The 16,319-nt window shown below is 44.1% G+C and overlaps 4 protein-coding genes across 5 annotated transcripts in view; all 4 read right to left on the reverse strand.

The window, feature by feature from the left end:
- Positions 1-3,426, reverse strand: part of LOC124463440 (AT-rich interactive domain-containing protein 3B-like) — a 35,333-nt gene extending 31,907 nt beyond the window's left edge. For both annotated transcript variants that reach the window (XM_047015149.1, XM_047015148.1), the window contains exons 1-2: positions 3,096-3,426; positions 1,380-2,018 (exon numbers count right to left, since the gene is read on the reverse strand). In XM_047015149.1, coding sequence (XP_046871105.1) covers positions 1,380-2,018; positions 3,096-3,131 — 675 coding nt within the window. In that variant the 5' untranslated portion in view covers positions 3,132-3,426. The remainder of the gene's footprint in view (positions 1-1,379; positions 2,019-3,095) is intronic.
- A 597-nt stretch (positions 3,427-4,023) lies between these two features.
- On the reverse strand, positions 4,024-7,296 carry fam219b (family with sequence similarity 219 member B). The gene is made up of 6 exons (XM_047015156.1): positions 7,064-7,296; positions 6,648-6,750; positions 6,368-6,461; positions 6,167-6,244; positions 5,988-6,039; positions 4,024-5,788 (listed from the first exon to the last, which is right to left on the reverse strand). Exons 1-6 carry the CDS (start codon positions 7,127-7,129, stop codon positions 5,639-5,641), a joined length of 543 nt encoding a protein of 180 aa, XP_046871112.1. The 5' UTR covers positions 7,130-7,296; the 3' UTR covers positions 4,024-5,638.
- Positions 7,297-7,742: 446 nt separating this feature from the next.
- LOC124463442 (cytochrome c oxidase subunit 5A, mitochondrial-like) lies at positions 7,743-10,471 on the reverse strand. The gene is made up of 5 exons (XM_047015152.1): positions 10,305-10,471; positions 9,311-9,427; positions 8,581-8,702; positions 8,161-8,287; positions 7,743-7,885 (listed from the first exon to the last, which is right to left on the reverse strand). Exons 1-4 carry the CDS (start codon positions 10,375-10,377, stop codon positions 8,174-8,176), a joined length of 426 nt encoding a protein of 141 aa, XP_046871108.1. The 5' UTR covers positions 10,378-10,471; the 3' UTR covers positions 7,743-7,885; positions 8,161-8,173.
- A 3,146-nt stretch (positions 10,472-13,617) lies between these two features.
- On the reverse strand, positions 13,618-15,861 carry LOC124463444 (ribonuclease P protein subunit p25-like). The gene has a single exon (XM_047015155.1). The coding sequence runs from the start codon at positions 15,109-15,111 to the stop codon at positions 14,215-14,217; it is 897 nt and encodes a 298-aa protein (XP_046871111.1). The 5' UTR covers positions 15,112-15,861; the 3' UTR covers positions 13,618-14,214.
- Positions 15,862-16,319: the final 458 nt, after the last annotated feature.

Here is a 16,319-nt window from a genome sequence, read left to right on the forward strand (position 1 = left end):
AGTCACCAGGCTTCACAACGTTTAGCCACCTCTGAACAATACCAACTACAATACAACCGCTGCCTGCCTTTGTTTAAAGTGACACAACAATGCGGTCAACACCTGTTTAATTCCCTTACCACAGTGATCCTACGGTGGTGCGCTTTCAATGAGCCCCCCTCACAATTCTCTCTGCACCGGGTTATGACGGTGTTCCATCGAGGCTGAACCTCTGCTGCCTATCTTTCCGCCTGTCTGAATCTGCATACATGCCAGTCTGTCTGTTTCTTTCGACTTCCATTTAATCTAGGGCTTACTCTGTTGTCATTTTAAACATCCGCTTCAAACATCGCCCCTAGGCCTAGTAGAAGAGGGGAGGGTCTATATTTGGAAATGTACAGAGTGACAGGCCAAAGACATTTCCCCTTTAAATAGACAGTAATAAAAGACTGGAAAATGATAGTGCGGCACCATCAACCTAATGATCAGCATACATAAGATCTGCCTCTAACTCTGTCATCTCCTATGCAGCCAGGCTTTTTATACCAGCCAACTGGTTGCCCACAGAATCCCTCCCTGTAGGCGCTAACCCTGCTAGCGCTGCCGGTCCCACTGCCCAGGCATAGCTTGCCTTCCAGCTGGCATTCCAGCACGCTGTAACACAGCGGTGAGGAAATATTTACCTTCAATGAAAAGTGCCCTTGGCACAGAGCCCATCCCCCTGAGAGGGGTTTAAAAAGTTTGCTACTGTGAGGCGGCACTCCTACTTACCTCCACACCCCCCTCGTGCCCCCACCCCCCTGGTGAGCTGACTCGTGCCCGCCCGCCCGCCCACAAAAACCTCAAAGCTAAACCCCTGGCGGTGCTGTCTCTAACCTGGACCTGGGCCAAACCTTAAGAAAGAGAGAGAGAGAGAGAGAAGCGCAGGGCTGGCTGAGACACACACACAGCACAGATAGACAGAGCATGAGTGGCTCACAAAGATGCCGTCTGAGGGACCCGCGGCCCAGCCTTGATTAAGACGGCTCTCACAGCAGGAGAAGGCTCAGCAATCACACAAAACACAAACATGTTGAGGGGGAATAATGAAGGGCTTTTCCTCTCTGTCCTCTGTGATGGTAAGTTAGTGAAAGGACATCTGTGTTTTGATTACACAGTTCTGTGTTGACTCTCAGTGTTTAAGGAAAGACAGTTGAACCTTGATGCCAGATTAACAACAGAAACAAAAATTCTCAAGGAATATTTGGCCATGGGTTTTTTTTTGCATGGGGCAAACCTACTCTTTGGTAAAACAAGTCTCGTCAAAACACTTATGGGAAAGGGATTGGTTTTGAAGACGTAACTACAAACAGACAAATACCAAGCCTGACATAATAGGGAGAGAGTGATGGCAGACAGACCTGTTTGAAGGGATCGTCGAAGCTCCAGTCAGCCTGTCCGTTGGGAGAGGTGGCGGAGTGGGGGCCAGCTGGGGAAAGACTTTCATCGGGCTCCTGCTTCACTCTGACGGGGGCCGAGGAGGTCTGCAGGGGGGCTGAGGCTGTGTAACTGCCAAACTGCCGTGCCGGCAAGCGGGAGGCACCTTGCTGCAGAGCCATGGTCTGCTTGCGGAGGTACTCCAGCCCACCAGCCCTCCCTTCGTCCTCCTCGCTCCCTTCATCTCCCTCCATCATCTCTTCCTCTTCCTCGTCGTCCCCAGAGTCTCGACCCCTGTCCTCTTCGTCCTCTCTCTCAGAGTCCACGCTACTCTGGTTGGAGACCCTGGACATGAGCCCGGCTCCAGGCCCCACTCCAGCCAGGCCCTTAGCCATGAAGCCTGCCCCTCCAGCCCGGGCAGCAGCCAGGATGGCCTGCTGGGCTGCTACCTGCTGGGCGTACATGATGTGGGCCTCACGTAGCCGTCGCTCCTTGCGCTCCATCTCCAGCCGGGCCTGCTGCTGGCGCTGCAGCTGCTCCATGACAGCCTCCAGCTTCATGCCCCCTGCCGTGGCCCCCTGAGGATAGCCCCCTACCAGACCTCCCTCCTGAGACATGCTGGGCTGAGGGAGGAAGTGAGAAAGACGTCAATAGCTACCCATAAACCTACCACTCTCAAATTACCCAAAGGGTTGTCTGGCTTGGCGGGTCCAAATATGCAGGCCACAAACTAACAGCAAACAAGAGAACACCTGGGTGGGGGCCGAGTGGATTTATTGATGTTACAGTCATATAGATAACATGTAATCACATCGTATGAACATCACATGTGGGGAACGAAGTACAGTATGGACAAGCATGCTATAAACAGCAATGTGACATGCCTTCATGGAAATAAGGGGGTAATGTCGTCATAAGAATAAATGCATGCGTCTTGACAGATGTTTCGTCAAGACATAAGGGTGCGAGTTAAATATGTTTAAGATATGAACGTTTTTAATGTATAGTTGTGCCCGGAAGATTAATTAGGTAATTGATTACCTAATTAAGTAAAATAGTAGATGTGTTCCATTCGAGATGCAACAATCTTGCGCAACATTAACTACGCAGGAGTGGACTACTATGTTTCAAGTTACAATTCAAGTAACGTGTCAAACACATTTTAAAAGCTACGTACGTGATTTGTATGCAATTTTAAGTACTACCAAACTATAATAAAAAGTCTACACTACGACTGCACTTTCGACTGTGAAAATAAACTATCCGGATGTATTGGCAAAGCTCCTTACAGATTTCCAATTATAAATCTAGGCGTTAAAACACATGAGTAGCTAAAAAAGTGAAACGGATGACATTATTTCTAAACTCTGAAGTAGTTAAGATTAAGGTCATTCGTGAATGCTATAGCCTACTTTACCAATTGATCAAATATCCAGTATATGAATGAAATGCGGGCTGCTGTTTACGCACAGCGTGGTTTGAATTCAATAATTTACATTACGGACCCCAAAAAAGAAGGAACACAGAAAATGTCAATGACGTTTTTGTAACCTCTTATAAACATAGTACTAATGACGTTAAGGCTTTATACCGTGACTGTAGTTTTAGTCGCGTGCAACATTTGCTTAACAGCAAAAAAAATTGATATGACACAACGACTGCTCGGGCAGGGCATAGCGCCAAACGGAGGGACTACTCACCATTTGTGCCTTGCTGCTACCGGAATTGTCCACCATCCCTCCTTCCTTGCTTATCCTATTCCCTCTTCGCTGGCACGCTTTCAATCACTTGTAAACACACTGAGAAATAGTGCATGCACAACGGTGTTGAATTTGTCCACCAGCAGATGAGCGAATGAAGGTCGTTACTCTCAAATGTTGTTGTTTTTTACTTTTCTTTTTTAAATTGTAGAAAAGAACGGACACGAAAATAGCCCGATCTCATATCTCGAAAAGCTTGGCATAGAGGTAACTCCTTTGACTCGATTTTCCTTCCCCCAGAATGACACCCCCCGCTTAGGCGCACAACATCATTAGGGCCCGCCCAGTGACAGCAACAAGTTACAGAGTTGCAGCGCTACGTTGGTTGAATAGTTACAGCACGTATGCAAATCCCATTGGAATGGCACCTCTGTCACAGTCTAATCTTGCGAACAGGGGCTTTTTTTTATAGAGTACAATAGACTCGTGTTTTGTAACTGTGCTGAAAATCCATAGCGATTACATTGGACATGGATATGAAACAATTAGAATGTAATACCCTACTCAATGAATGTTTATGCTTTTAGTATTCAGAGGCAAACACGAGTCTACGTTCCTTTTTGTTTCTTGTCCAACGTTATTCAAAGTGTGGAGTATCGAATAATCTAAACATTTTACTCTATGTGTTTGTTATAGTTGTAATTTAGATATAGCTATACGTTCTAGTTTTAGCGTTGAAGATTGTTTTAGCTCAATGCTTCCCCCTTGTGGATGAAATATGTTCTGAAGATGTACTAAACAACTATACAGTTTCATTACTTAATACAGCCTTGCTCACATTCAAGTTATTCAACATGTGTGTGTAATGTATTTGTACTGAATCAACCTAGTTCTCAATTGGAAACATATCTTAATAACAAAGCCAAGACATGGTGTATAGTTTTTATTAATTGAATATAGCAAAATAATATTTATAATCATATACAAATAATAGTGTTTTCTGTGACGTAATAATTCAAGTTATTGCATTTAGCACTCAGTAACACTTGGTATGTTGTAGCACTGGAGGATTAAGAAGCAGATTGTTCTGTGAGTTGCATAGTACAGGCAAGTGCAGTGTTGTGACTACTGACTGCACCTGATGCAGAGTGCAGTAATTAGCCTAATGTACGTGGAACTACAAAGCTGATCAGACAAGACACATTTCCTCCACATTAAGTCTCCAGAAATAAACATAAATACTCTTAAATTGGGTGAAAACCTCCTCATAAAGTGACAGAAATCACTCCTTATGTCCAACAATGACAACATATATTTTACAGTATATGTATTTAACACTCACAATGCACTGCTTTAAAAACCAAACCAAGAAAACACTAACATGATAGACGGCTGGGAAACGGTAACATCTGCAGAGTGAAATAAAGAGGATGAGAGTAATGAATGTCAAAATGGTGGCAACAGGTTCAAGGTGGCCTCTGGTCAGATCCCCCACATAGGGAGAACAGTACAATGAGCTTCCTCATTGAGAAGCCTGGTAGGAGGTGGAGGAACAGGGGAGTCATTTATGTAGTGGTTGACATCAGTGACTGGCTGACCAGCTCAAACACACAGTACACACAGGAACTGACCCGAGCACCTCTGGCCAAGTTACTACCAAACAGTGCCATTTTGTGGGAGGGGAACATGCCAAACATTTTCATATCAAGAATGTCATTGTTTTTGGAACAGAGCATTAAAAGAGTCAGTCTGACTAAGTGACTAAGTGCTGGACTGCACACGTAACATCCAAGCGCCATTTACATCACATTGAAGCATTCATTCACATCCAAAACAACTTTGTAACAACATCAGAGCCATGGACCAAAGGACTTAGCTCTTTAGAGTTTAGATCCTACTGAATTACAAAGAAACAAATACAAATTTAGAAGAAGGTTCTAGAAGGAAATGGTCAGGGAATGTTTATGTTCTGGTAGGATTTCCAAATAGCTCACTTTGGAAAAAAGGCGATAACACCAGACAGCTACAGAGCATTAGCACTTTGGACCGCTATGCTTACTATGCTGTATCTCCCTTTACAATGTCTAAATGGCCTTAAAGCGATTGACCGTATAAGCATACAGAACACAGTACCCTATCTATGTCCGATGAGCGGGTACAACACCAGAGGAAAGAATCCCCCTGCTCTACCATACAGAACCTTTGAAGGGTTTGCATTTCATCCAGTTCCATAAAAAGACCAGGGTCAGCCTTCAGGGCGACAGATCTCTGACAGTGGCTAAGGCGTGGGACGGCCATCCATTCACGTGTATGTGTTGGGTTTGTGCAGGGCACGGTGGGAGCATAGCCCTGAACAAGCAAAGGGGGCTTAGAGTCTAGAGGGATGGGGGGGGGGGGGTCCATGCTTAGTTAGAGAGTTGGCAGATGGGCCTGGCTTTAGACTCTGGCTAAGGCCACGGTAATAGAGAGGTCAGGTGATCCGGGACGTTAGGTCCATGTCAGGTGATCCGGGACATCAGGTCCAGGTCAGGGACCTGGATAGCTCACTGCATAGAGCAGGACGAGACCTCCGAACAGCAGCAGCCTGAGGGGCCCATGGCTTTAGGAGGAATGAGGTCCAGGTCCTCGTCATCAGGGATCTCGTCCAGACGGTAGCCGTCCTGCAGCAGCTGTCTGCTCAGGTCAGGGTGGACCTGCAAATATGGATCAGGGGACAGTCGAAGAGAAACTGGCAGGAATTCCAAGAGATGTGTAGGTAGGCAGTGGCAGTTCATATGAGGTGTGTGCATGTGTGTGACCGTTTAATAGAGAATAATCACTAAGGGGAAACCAAATAACCAAAAAACTAAGATGTAGGACAGCATGTCACCACAGTCCTCTGTGCTATCTCACCTCAGCTGAAGAGTAACCTGAGGAGTACTGCTCCACATCCTGTTCTTCATCACTGCAAGGACAAAACACAAAACCATTCGAGATGACGTCGAAAGGTTTATAAGCCTGTGTGAACGAGCTCTCCCTAAATGTGCATGACACACTGTGCAGGACACAGTACCTTAAGCTGCTAGCCTTACCTGTCAGAGTCTAGTGCTACCAGGGTGTCTTCGGCGTGTTGACTCAAGGAAGCATAGCCCTTGTTAAATTTTACGCTTCTGGAAAACAAAAACCAGAATAACTTGAAAATGCATGGTTTGAATATCTTATACCATTCCTCCAGAATGAATCACAAAACAACACCTAAGTTATGTGTGTAACATAACCAGACATTATCCTACCTGTTTCCACCTTGTCTGGGCTGTTGCAGGACTGGCCCCCCTGATGTAAGGCCTTTTTTCTTCAATGCTTTCCTGGCCATCTCTCTATGCTTCTCTGCAAACACAATCACAGCGACATTAAGTTAAATTAGATCAATTTGTATAACAGCCCTACATCCTAAGGAATGATTCACTGGGAAATCATTTGTTGGAATGTAGACCCCTAAACCAGAATGAATGACACAAAAAATATGCCAGACGATATACTATGTAAAAATACAGAGTAGACAAGTGGACCCACGTAGTTTCATATGAATCGCCGGAGCTTTAGACATGATGTAAGGCCCCCTCTTCTCCAGTGGTCGGATGCCCCCATCAGCTGTCTTGCTTCTTGCGCCAGGACACTGGTGTCCAAAGAAAGGATGCATGTTGGTGAATAGTTAGTAAAACGGCCTTCATGGATTTAGACTTAAACTATAATTGGTGTATTTTTCATTTACGCTTGTGTTGATGAGCTGAGTAGCTATAAGCACATAACATTAGCTAGGTTCATTGCATTTATGATGTTAGCTGACTTTATTCGGATTTTTCATATGATAGAAAATCAAGTACTGGGTGTCATTCGCAAGAAGACCGAGTCAAAAATCTGTCCCCGTTCGTTCGTCAACAACCGGGCTAGCTGGTTAGCCAGCTCTTCAGTCCATTATGAAAACTTACCGTCAAAACTTGGGATTCGGGTAGGTCAGCAAGGAGAGTATCCCTCTCCTCCTCAATGTCATTCATGTTGCTGAAGATTGTCACGCTATACACCACAAGACAGGCATTTTCACTCTCTCGACTTCCCTAGACACCCAAGAGGAACGTTTTTGTTATTGGATAGCTAATGCTAACGCTGTCTGCCAGGCAGGCAGTAATCAGCCTAGCTTGCTCGTTATTACGGTTGTTGCGAAACGACTTCCGTTTCCTGTTCAACCACATGATGAACCCATAAGGATGGAAACTGCTCGAGCTTACTTAGTGAAGTTATTTAGAGTTATTTATCTCTGATAAAAATTGAATAAATACATAAAATTAGGATGGCATCCATGCAGTCTTTTCATATCGGTTTATCAGTAGTTGGATTCATGTATGTGGTATTCACTCTTAGGACGGTTTTCAGGGCATACAAGTTAAAGTTCTTATTTGACGATTTTCATCAACGTCAAAATCTATGTGGTTTATACTGCCAATAAACCTTACTGAAAAACGTATAATGCGTGAATACAGCAACAAACAAGATATTCTAACACATTTTAGAACACAGTTGATATATCAAGAAATGTGTTTAATAGTTTTTAACCACAGAAGGAATGGTATCAGTTTACTTCACTGAAAAAGACAAAACTGAGAAAAATCATTTGATTCAATAGTATATTGCTTTTTTTTTTATTAGGTCCATTTATTTATTCACAACCAGATAATAAGTTTCAGTCAACTTCATAGACATTGGAACTGGGACATAACTTTGAAGAACAGTGATTCTGTTTGAACATCGATGACCTGAAGATAAAACAATGACAGTGTATGAGTTTTTTTTGAGACAGTGTATGAGCCAAAAAATACTTTTTTATAAGCTACAATACAGAACAACATTTTTGGGCAGGTAGACATCAGGACAATTTCCATGCTCTGGCCTAAGGTTTAGTGCACATGCTGTACTAGTGTAAACTCAGGAAAAAAACACAATAATGGCAAATGCTACATTCCTTGATTTAAAAAATGAATGCACAACATGGTCCCAGAAGATATGAGAGCATAACACATATAGCACTCACCCGGGTATGGGGTCTATAACCTGTCAATACCAAGCTCCTCTGGTGTCGAGATGCCTAGCTCAGCCAGAGTAGGAGTCAGTTCCTGAATCAGGTATGGGTAGATGTCTTTGTGTGGGCCTGATTTGTCCTGTATCAACACAAAATGTTTATTAATGTATGCAAGAAAATCATTCATCAAAATCACTAATTTTCAGAGTCAAAACCATTCCAACGTATAAGCTTAACAAAAAGCACCTGAAACATTTCATACCAGTAACAATGAAGTAACATTGCCAACATTAGAGGTGAAGACAATGGCACTACGATAAACTAATCTCACAGATAACATATGCAGTTTGAGAATAATAATCAAATGATAATGGCAAGAATCAAATACATAAAGATAGGTTCATGTTTTGATAGCATGTTTTGGCAGCTGACCTTGACTGCCTCGAGGATGCGGATGGCGCTGGCCAGGTCGTTCAGCCTTCGACAGGCTCGGAGAGCCGAGTCCAGGATCTTAGCTTCGGGTACCAGGTCATAACCGATGAGGGTATTCATGCCTGCAAGCCAAGATAGACAGACAGTATTGGCAGTAACTTTACTGATTCTCGAGGGGAAATTGGATCGTTACAGCAGTGAAAAGCAACACATGAGACATGTCAATAACAACAATCTGGCAAAAAGCTAATATTGATCCTAAACTACGATACAAAACTATTATTAAAAAAGTATTTAGATCCTAAATGTTACAAGTACAATGCAATGAGTCCATAAAGTAACCATAAAAAAAGAAACTTCTCAGGAGAAGTAACGTGTTAAAGCAGATCTCTACACAAACTAAAGAGGGAAGCATAGATAACTAAATCCTTACATCCCTGTTAAATATTTGCTCAGTTAACCGAATTGCTTTAGCTAAACTAAATAATAACTATTATTATTTTCACAGGGCCCAGACTTTAATAAAACGTTTTGCCTTTTCCTCATGTGTTTGTCATACTGTTTTCTATCTGTGTTTGTTTTTTCACTTGTGTGGACTGTGCTGCTGCCTCCTGGACAGGTCATCATTGTAAATGAGAATTGGTTCTCAATTGATTCTACCTGGATAAATAAAAGGTCAAATAAATAAATACATAAAAGTTATTTTGAGTTTCCTATGTTTGGAGGTTACCTTTCTTTAGCTCCCATGCATCAATGTCTGGCTTGCTGAAGTACGTGACCCAGCGGGCATCAAACTCCTCATCTGTCTCCACCTTGCCATGGGAGTATCCTCGGCATAGCAGTGGAGCTGGGAAAGAGAAAGTGGTTGTGATGTGGTCTGTGTTAATTTAAGGACAAGATTTGTGGCATTGTCAAATAAGTACAGCTAAAATAACTTATTCTGTAATCCCATTACCCACCCAATCAGCCTGACAAACAAGCTGACCTTATTCCTCCAATGCCAATCATTATTTTCGAGATCAGTCCGTATTTAGAAAATTAGCAGCATGAAATAGATTGTTTTCAACCTAAAGTCGAAAGACCAAACAGTCGACATGCTGTAATCCGCATACTGTTGTTTACTAATAATAACATTGCAATACAGTGCTTTCTCCCTACTGTCAATGTTAGGTCTGTATTCAGGTTATTACTAGGTCATGTGAGGACAGCTTTCACCATCGGCCTACCAAAAGCTCCGTTTGATTCAGGAATGAAAATATGTATCTTAAACATTGCACATTTCTATAGTAGTCTAAACTGTCGCTGAAAACACAACGGCTGCGCATAGTTCAGTGGACGTGTGATGATGTCCTGGTCAAACATGGGTCATCGCAAGACAAGGTCACACTAAAGCAGCTTTTTGATGGCTAGCTTGTTAAAGCTAGCTAGCTCGATATCTGTGTGATATGGATACCTACTTTTACAAACAAGACGCTCACTATACATGGCCGAAAATGATAAAGAAAATGCAACAATTGTAACTAATAATCTAACATGCTAACCAATGTCACCCTGACAGAATTACAGGCTAGCAAGCTAACGTTAGCTTATGTAGCCAGCCAGTCAGAGTCAGAGTCGCTAATGCTAGCATGAGCTACTGTAGCAAGATACAGTAGCTAGTTTACATCTTTGGCAAATATCTTAATCAATCTATACACTACTGTAAACTTGGGTATCAATCTTACCCGAATGACAGGGTTGTGGCCGCGCTAAACTCCGTATTCCAGAAGTTGAGAGTCGAACTACGGCTCTGAACATTATGCAGACCTGCTTGAATCAGTGGCTTATGTTGCCGTGCGGTACACTGACTAGTAGGAACCGATTCAGACCGACATTAGAGAGGAGGCTGTGTGCGCATGCGCAGGCTATTGCCATACTCGGTGATGGGCTATGTGCTGGGCTATGGCCATCATTCGCAAGGAAACTGCTTTTAACCAATTTTTACTATGGTGTAGGGAGAACGATCAGATAGTCTGTATGAGGTTTTCCAGTTTAAAGACTAGTTGAACGTGCATACAGTTAATTGAACGATGTCCTCTTTTCACAAACTGACCTTGGCAGTGATAGTTGTTTTTCTCCACTAGATGGCAACATATTGAAATAGTGAGAGGCACGAACCTAGGTCCTTCAGAGGTTGTCAGAAGAACTACATCCTGTTCGTCAAAAGTGAAATCGCAACATATCAGAGAGAGGTAATAGCCTACATTTTGTGACCCAGCATATTTTCAGAATTAATGTTTTGAAGAGGTTATTACACATTTATCTACGCACTGAGTAACCATATTTTCCCAAAAAATTATTCTCCCATATAAAAGTCTGCATTATGATGTTCAATGGTGTTGTGGTCCAACAATTTAAGATAGCTTTTCAAGTCATGATTGGTCTCTCTATTCTCGTCTTTTTCCCTCAGAGTTCTGGCAGCCATGTATTCAGTCTTTATTATCTGCACTTGCAGCTTTGACTTCAGCACTGCAATTACATCCTCAGCTGCACTGATTAATCCAACATGGAAGAATTTCAGAGAAGCGTTTTGAAAAGACATTCCCACTTACCCTGGGGGAGTTGTGCCATGTTTGTTTATGCAGATATCCCCCTAGTTAGTTAAATTGCAATAAGATGTTTTCAATGGCTGCTTGAGTGTGCTTGTAACCCCTTGTGAGCAGAGGGGACACTGAAACAATGGTGTGCGAGAAAAGTGATTAATTCCCTCTATTTCACTTGTGACACAAGATGGAGGACGTCTGGCTCCTGTCATTTTGAGTACATACTTCTCTCTATTGTTGAACATGTTCCCTTTAGGGTTGTCCATTAATATCTGTATGCAGTGCCCAGCTTAACCCTCCATTCTTTTCTGGAGATCACACAATCAATCATTGTCCTTTCCCCTGACAAGGCAGAGTGAGAGTGTGTGAGAGAGAGAGAAAAAAACCTTTTGGCCTGTCTCAACAAGAAAAGGGAATGGGGTCTTCTATACACTAACTCTGGCAGAAAACATAGCCCCAGTAAATATTCAATTTAAAGGATTTCTAGATAAGGGGGGGTGAAAAATGGAGGCTGCGCCCATTCTTCTAGATAAGTGGAGACGGAACCATCTGGAGGCTGGGAGATAGTGAACTCCCACGCCATTCCACAGACCTCGCTCTCATCTGACGGCGAGAGAGGGGAGAAGAAATAGAGTGCACACACTTTTATCACAAGTTCAAAATGAATTCTCTCCCTCTCTTTCTCTCTCCCTCTCTCCTTTTTCTCTCTTCAAATTCTATGCAGTTGGCAAGCTTTCCCTCAAAATGTGCAACAAAGCTAATAGATCCTAACTTTGTTGTGATGATCAATAAAATATGAATAAGATGTACTCTCAGCATTGTTACAAATATGTATTTAATTGGGTACATTGGAACATTATTTTCAGAGAACAGTGTAGAGAACTCAATAACCACCTCCATGATTACCTCGGAATAAAACCGTATAAATAGACTCAGCTGGTGAATAACCTTGTCCCCACTCTCATGCTGAGTTTTGACTCCTTCACAGTACTACCCTATTTGTTACAATGCCACATTGGATTTAACACTGGGATAATGCTTTTGTCACTGTGTTTTATCAGGGCTCTCACTCAAGTGTGCTATCAAGTTCTATATAATTACCCCCCTCTGCATTTTACTCTTGGCCTAGAATTTGTAATGCTTGATAACAGGATTCGGGTCGATATGAGATTTAGTTATAGCCTCGCTATCTATGTGACCTGCATCACTGGCTGGCTGTCCCGGAGCCTCCTCTGTGAAAGCTGTTAACTGTGTGATAACAACGACCTGAAGCGATAACCTTCCTGCAGTCTTAAGGACACACAGTTTGTTCCATATGGGCTTTATTGCAGTGGCAGCGTTTTTTCCCTACTCAACCTTGGCTTCTCTGCTTTGCTCTGATTCATTTAATAGGTTCGTGAAGGAGGTTAATCAGTGTGTCTGCCATAGAGAGAGAAGAGTTGGCCAACCACTGTACTCTTGTCCAACTCCACACAATAGGATTGTGCCATTTGCAGCTTATCCTTTCCAAAACAGGTTCACCCTAACACTGGGTGTAGACTCAAGAATTCATCATTTGCAAGAGAACTCCAGTGGTCCAATGCATAAGCCACTGAAGGCTTTTTGATCATTAGCGATATTAAGCCGTGCGGCCCTGACTTTGAAGATTTTCATTATGATCAAGGGAAAGGCTCCCATTACATTTGTAAAGTTTTATTATTATGCCTAAAGCAGACATGGTTTGTAAAGAGCAAATGCAAGAGTGTCAGGTTTGAAAAGCTCTCATTGGGCTATTTGAGAAGGAGAGCAACATACGTAATTTTTCTTTTACATGACTTGAACAATTCATTCAAGGTTTGATAAGTGTATGCACACTGCACACACCATGGAATTGTACAGTAGTGTATACTGCACATATAATGGAAAACACTATGTACGGCTAATCTGATACCCACAACAATCTTCTGAAGAGATTAACCATTAATTTGCTTTGGCTAAACCACCTCATAAGAAATCAAACAATAACAAAAAACCTTCAGAACTGAAGGCTGAGGTAGAACTAATATTGCATGAATAAAACTCTACAAATTTAAGCAGACCTTTGCCCTGGTTTCACATTCTAAGGGGACAACGTGAATTTCTGTCAGACACAGTTTTAATCCATCTACCCTGCCTGTTGTGATGTGGTGTTACAATCATAATGATAATCTGTGCCTGTATTTTTGCCTGCAGGCTGCTCTGTCAAACAGGCAGGCTGGGGAGCTGTGTGTCTTATCAGCAGCTATGTCATTAAATCAGCTGTCTTTTAGACAAATTTCACTCCTGCTAAGCTTATCAAATGATCAGCACCCAGGGATTACCTTTCCAGACACAGTGTTTTACAGTTGTAGCCTGCTATGAGTGGTGAGCACAGAGAAAGACAAACTACTATTTTTCAAATAATTTATTAGATTTTTGAATATGATTAATGTTCCAGACAAAACAAAACTCCATGAATATACTGTGTTACATTTGTCATTGTTGATGTCTTTGAACAAACATAAGCATACTTATCGATAATCATTTAAATGTTGAGGACCCACCTTTTACGTTTTGATAATACACTATACAGATAAAACAAGACTAAAAATAAAATAAGCAACATCTTATAAAGAAAGAGAAGGACGACTAAAATTTAATTTAGTCACTTCTTGTGTTTTGTGGTGCTGATATTGTGTAAGAGAAAGGAAGCTATTCAAGCTCTTTCGGCATGACAGCCGTCATTTCAAATTCTGTTGGCATGACAACGAAAAAAACATTGCACTGGGCTTACAGTGTAGTTGCATTCCATAAGCCCCCATATGTACAGAACTTCCGGCCCCATTTCAGGCTGACTTGTGCAGTCAGGGGCCTGTGTGTTCAGTTCTGCTCAGAGAGCTCGGTTCCGTCTGAGTGAGTGCTCTGATTGTCTGGTGTACTTTGTGCTAGGGCGGAGGGCAGGACTGAGTGAGCTTCCCTGATCCATTCCCCTCTACTTCCATTCCCCTCTACTTCCATTCCCCTCTACTGCCCCTCAATAGTCCAGCCAAGTCAGTCAGCGAGGGGTAAGACCAGACCCCCCTCCTACTCCTCCCTCCCCTAGACACACTCGCTTGCTGTCAGGGTGGCTGCTACGGGGAGACACACCTAGTGTTCTCTTGCTAGCTGCCTGTGGGGCACCCTCCCCGGCCCCGTCTCTCTCCTCCCAGAGAGCACTGAGGGTCTCTGGAGGTTGGTAACCGGCTTCCTGGGGGTCCAAGGAGTCTTTGGAGAGAAGGATGCTGATGGAGGGCACGGTCCTGTGCACCGTCATCTCCGAGGCGCCCCCTTCCTGGCTCTCCCACACCTCCCTCACGCCCTTATAGCGCAGCTTGGTCATCTGGTGCAGGCCCCCCACCTTTCTCTTCATGATCTCCGCGCATGTGATCGTCTTGGTAACTGCGCGCCCCGAGCCGGTGAACACCACCTGCCTCAGACCACCCCCAACCCCGCCTCCCCTGGCGCTGACCCCCATGGCTGCACCGCCAGGCACCTCCCCCCTCTCCCCCTGCATGCGAGACATGGCAAAGCCCATCAGATTGCGGATCTTACTGCCCTCCTTGACGCGCATCTCCAAAACCCCTGCTGGCAGCCCTGGGAATGGGCAGGGACCATCCTCTTCAGTGCGACACATCTTCTTGAACCCCCCTTGCCCCAGTTTGAGGGCGGCGGGAGGAGGAGGAATGGGGAGTGAGGTCTGCGACGACGTAGAGATGCTGTTTGGCGCGGTGGAGGGGGATGTGGAGGGAGGATGTCCACAGTACGCCTGACCCTGGAAGGGAGGAAACATCTGCGGGGTCACCCCAACCTCCACCTGGACCTGCCTGTTCACCTCCAGGGCTGTATGGGGTCCAACAGGGGCTGGGATCTGGTACTGGGTCTGGAAACCGGCAACTCCGCAACCTGTGAACATGGCTTCCGTCCTCGGTTCTTTCCTGCACGACCAAGTCCAGTCAGAAAATCTCCCCGCATAGACGCCAGGCTAGCATCATTTTCTGTTATTTCTAACAGTCTTTTTATTCAGTCAGCGGTTACAAAGTTTTAGGGCTTCAGACGAAAAACATGATCCTGCTCTGTGAGAGTTCTTTCCACCCAGATACTCAGACAGAGCTGGGAAAACAAGATAAACGCCAGCTGGTGAATGAAGAATACTGATGGGACAATTCAAGACGCTGCTGTAAAAGAGTATCTCAATTTCACGCCATGAATGACAATCTTGAAAGTTCAGGAAAGACGAGGAGAAAATCTTTCAGCTGCTGCGTCCCTGTGTTCGTTCCAGGAACAGCTCATTTTTTCAGTGTAACTTTTCAGAAGAAAACAGAGTTCCCCTCTCCCGCAGTAAATTGCTATCTCAGCTGGTCAGTTTGATCCAGTGATCCATGTCGCTCTCAACTCCTAGATACACTTCTTGGGACGGTCCAGTATCTTCTTGTGGACCTCTTGGTCAATGTTTTCCAGGAAGGTGGTGGATGTGGAGTGGCGGTGTCCCTATCCTCTCTTGTCCCCTTTCACCTCACTCTCAGATCAGGTCAGAAGCAGACCCCCCTGGTCTGGTCGTCCGTGGACCTGTGTTTGTGATGTCTCAGTGATGCACTGGGCAGTGCGCACTGTTTCTCCCTACAAAGAGCCGTGAATGGACAGGAGCTGGCTCACAAGCGCTCGCAGGCGGAGTGTCTGCCTGGATGAGGGGGAGCGTGAGAGAGAGAGGGGAGACAGCCCTCTTAAAGGGGCAGGCCTTTCATGTCTCTGATGAACCACTCCCTCTCTCTCTTTCCATAATTGAAACGTGGCTTGGAAGCCAGGGAGGACGGGGGAGGGAAAGAAAGAGTGGGGGGGAACGTCCCTTTAAGAGCCTGGCGGAGCACAGAATCCTGGGCAACTTTGTCAATCTCTTTAGAGGACGTTCCGGCGCCTGTGTTCAATGTAGATGACTGATTAAACCTGAGTTTCTGAAATAGAGTCAGTCAACCTTTAAAAACGCATTTTCAGTCACGAAACAATAAATTAAATTAGCTCTCTGCGTATAATTGAAAACATCCTTCAAAGAGCCACTGAAAGTCAGCGGCATTAAATTGCACCATACTTAGCCTTTATCCTATTAGATGTTTTTGACCATTACAA

The sequence above is a fragment of the Hypomesus transpacificus genome, unplaced genomic scaffold (genome assembly GCF_021917145.1).
Source record: "Hypomesus transpacificus isolate Combined female unplaced genomic scaffold, fHypTra1 scaffold_277, whole genome shotgun sequence".
NCBI classification, from domain to species: domain Eukaryota; kingdom Metazoa; phylum Chordata; class Actinopteri; order Osmeriformes; family Osmeridae; genus Hypomesus; species Hypomesus transpacificus.

Coding starts and splice junctions, on each gene's coding strand:
- fam219b (XM_047015156.1), bottom strand. CDS start 7,129: ATGAATGACATTGAGGAGGAGAGGGATACTCTCCTTGCTGACCTACCC. Junction 6,751..7,063: donor CCGAATCCCAAGTTTTGACG/GTAAGTTTTCAT, acceptor TTTGGACACCAG/TGTCCTGGCGCAAGAAGCAA. Junction 6,462..6,647: donor GGCGATTCATATGAAACTAC/GTGGGTCCACTT, acceptor TTGTGTTTGCAG/AGAAGCATAGAGAGATGGCC.
- LOC124463442 (XM_047015152.1), bottom strand. CDS start 10,377: ATGTTCAGAGCCGTAGTTCGACTCTCAACTTCTGGAATACGGAGTTTA. Junction 9,428..10,304: donor GCCACAACCCTGTCATTCGG/GTAAGATTGATA, acceptor TCTCTTTCCCAG/CTCCACTGCTATGCCGAGGA. Junction 8,288..8,580: donor GCATCCTCGAGGCAGTCAAG/GTCAGCTGCCAA, acceptor GTGTTGATACAG/GACAAATCAGGCCCACACAA.
- LOC124463444 (XM_047015155.1), bottom strand. CDS start 15,111: ATGTTCACAGGTTGCGGAGTTGCCGGTTTCCAGACCCAGTACCAGATC.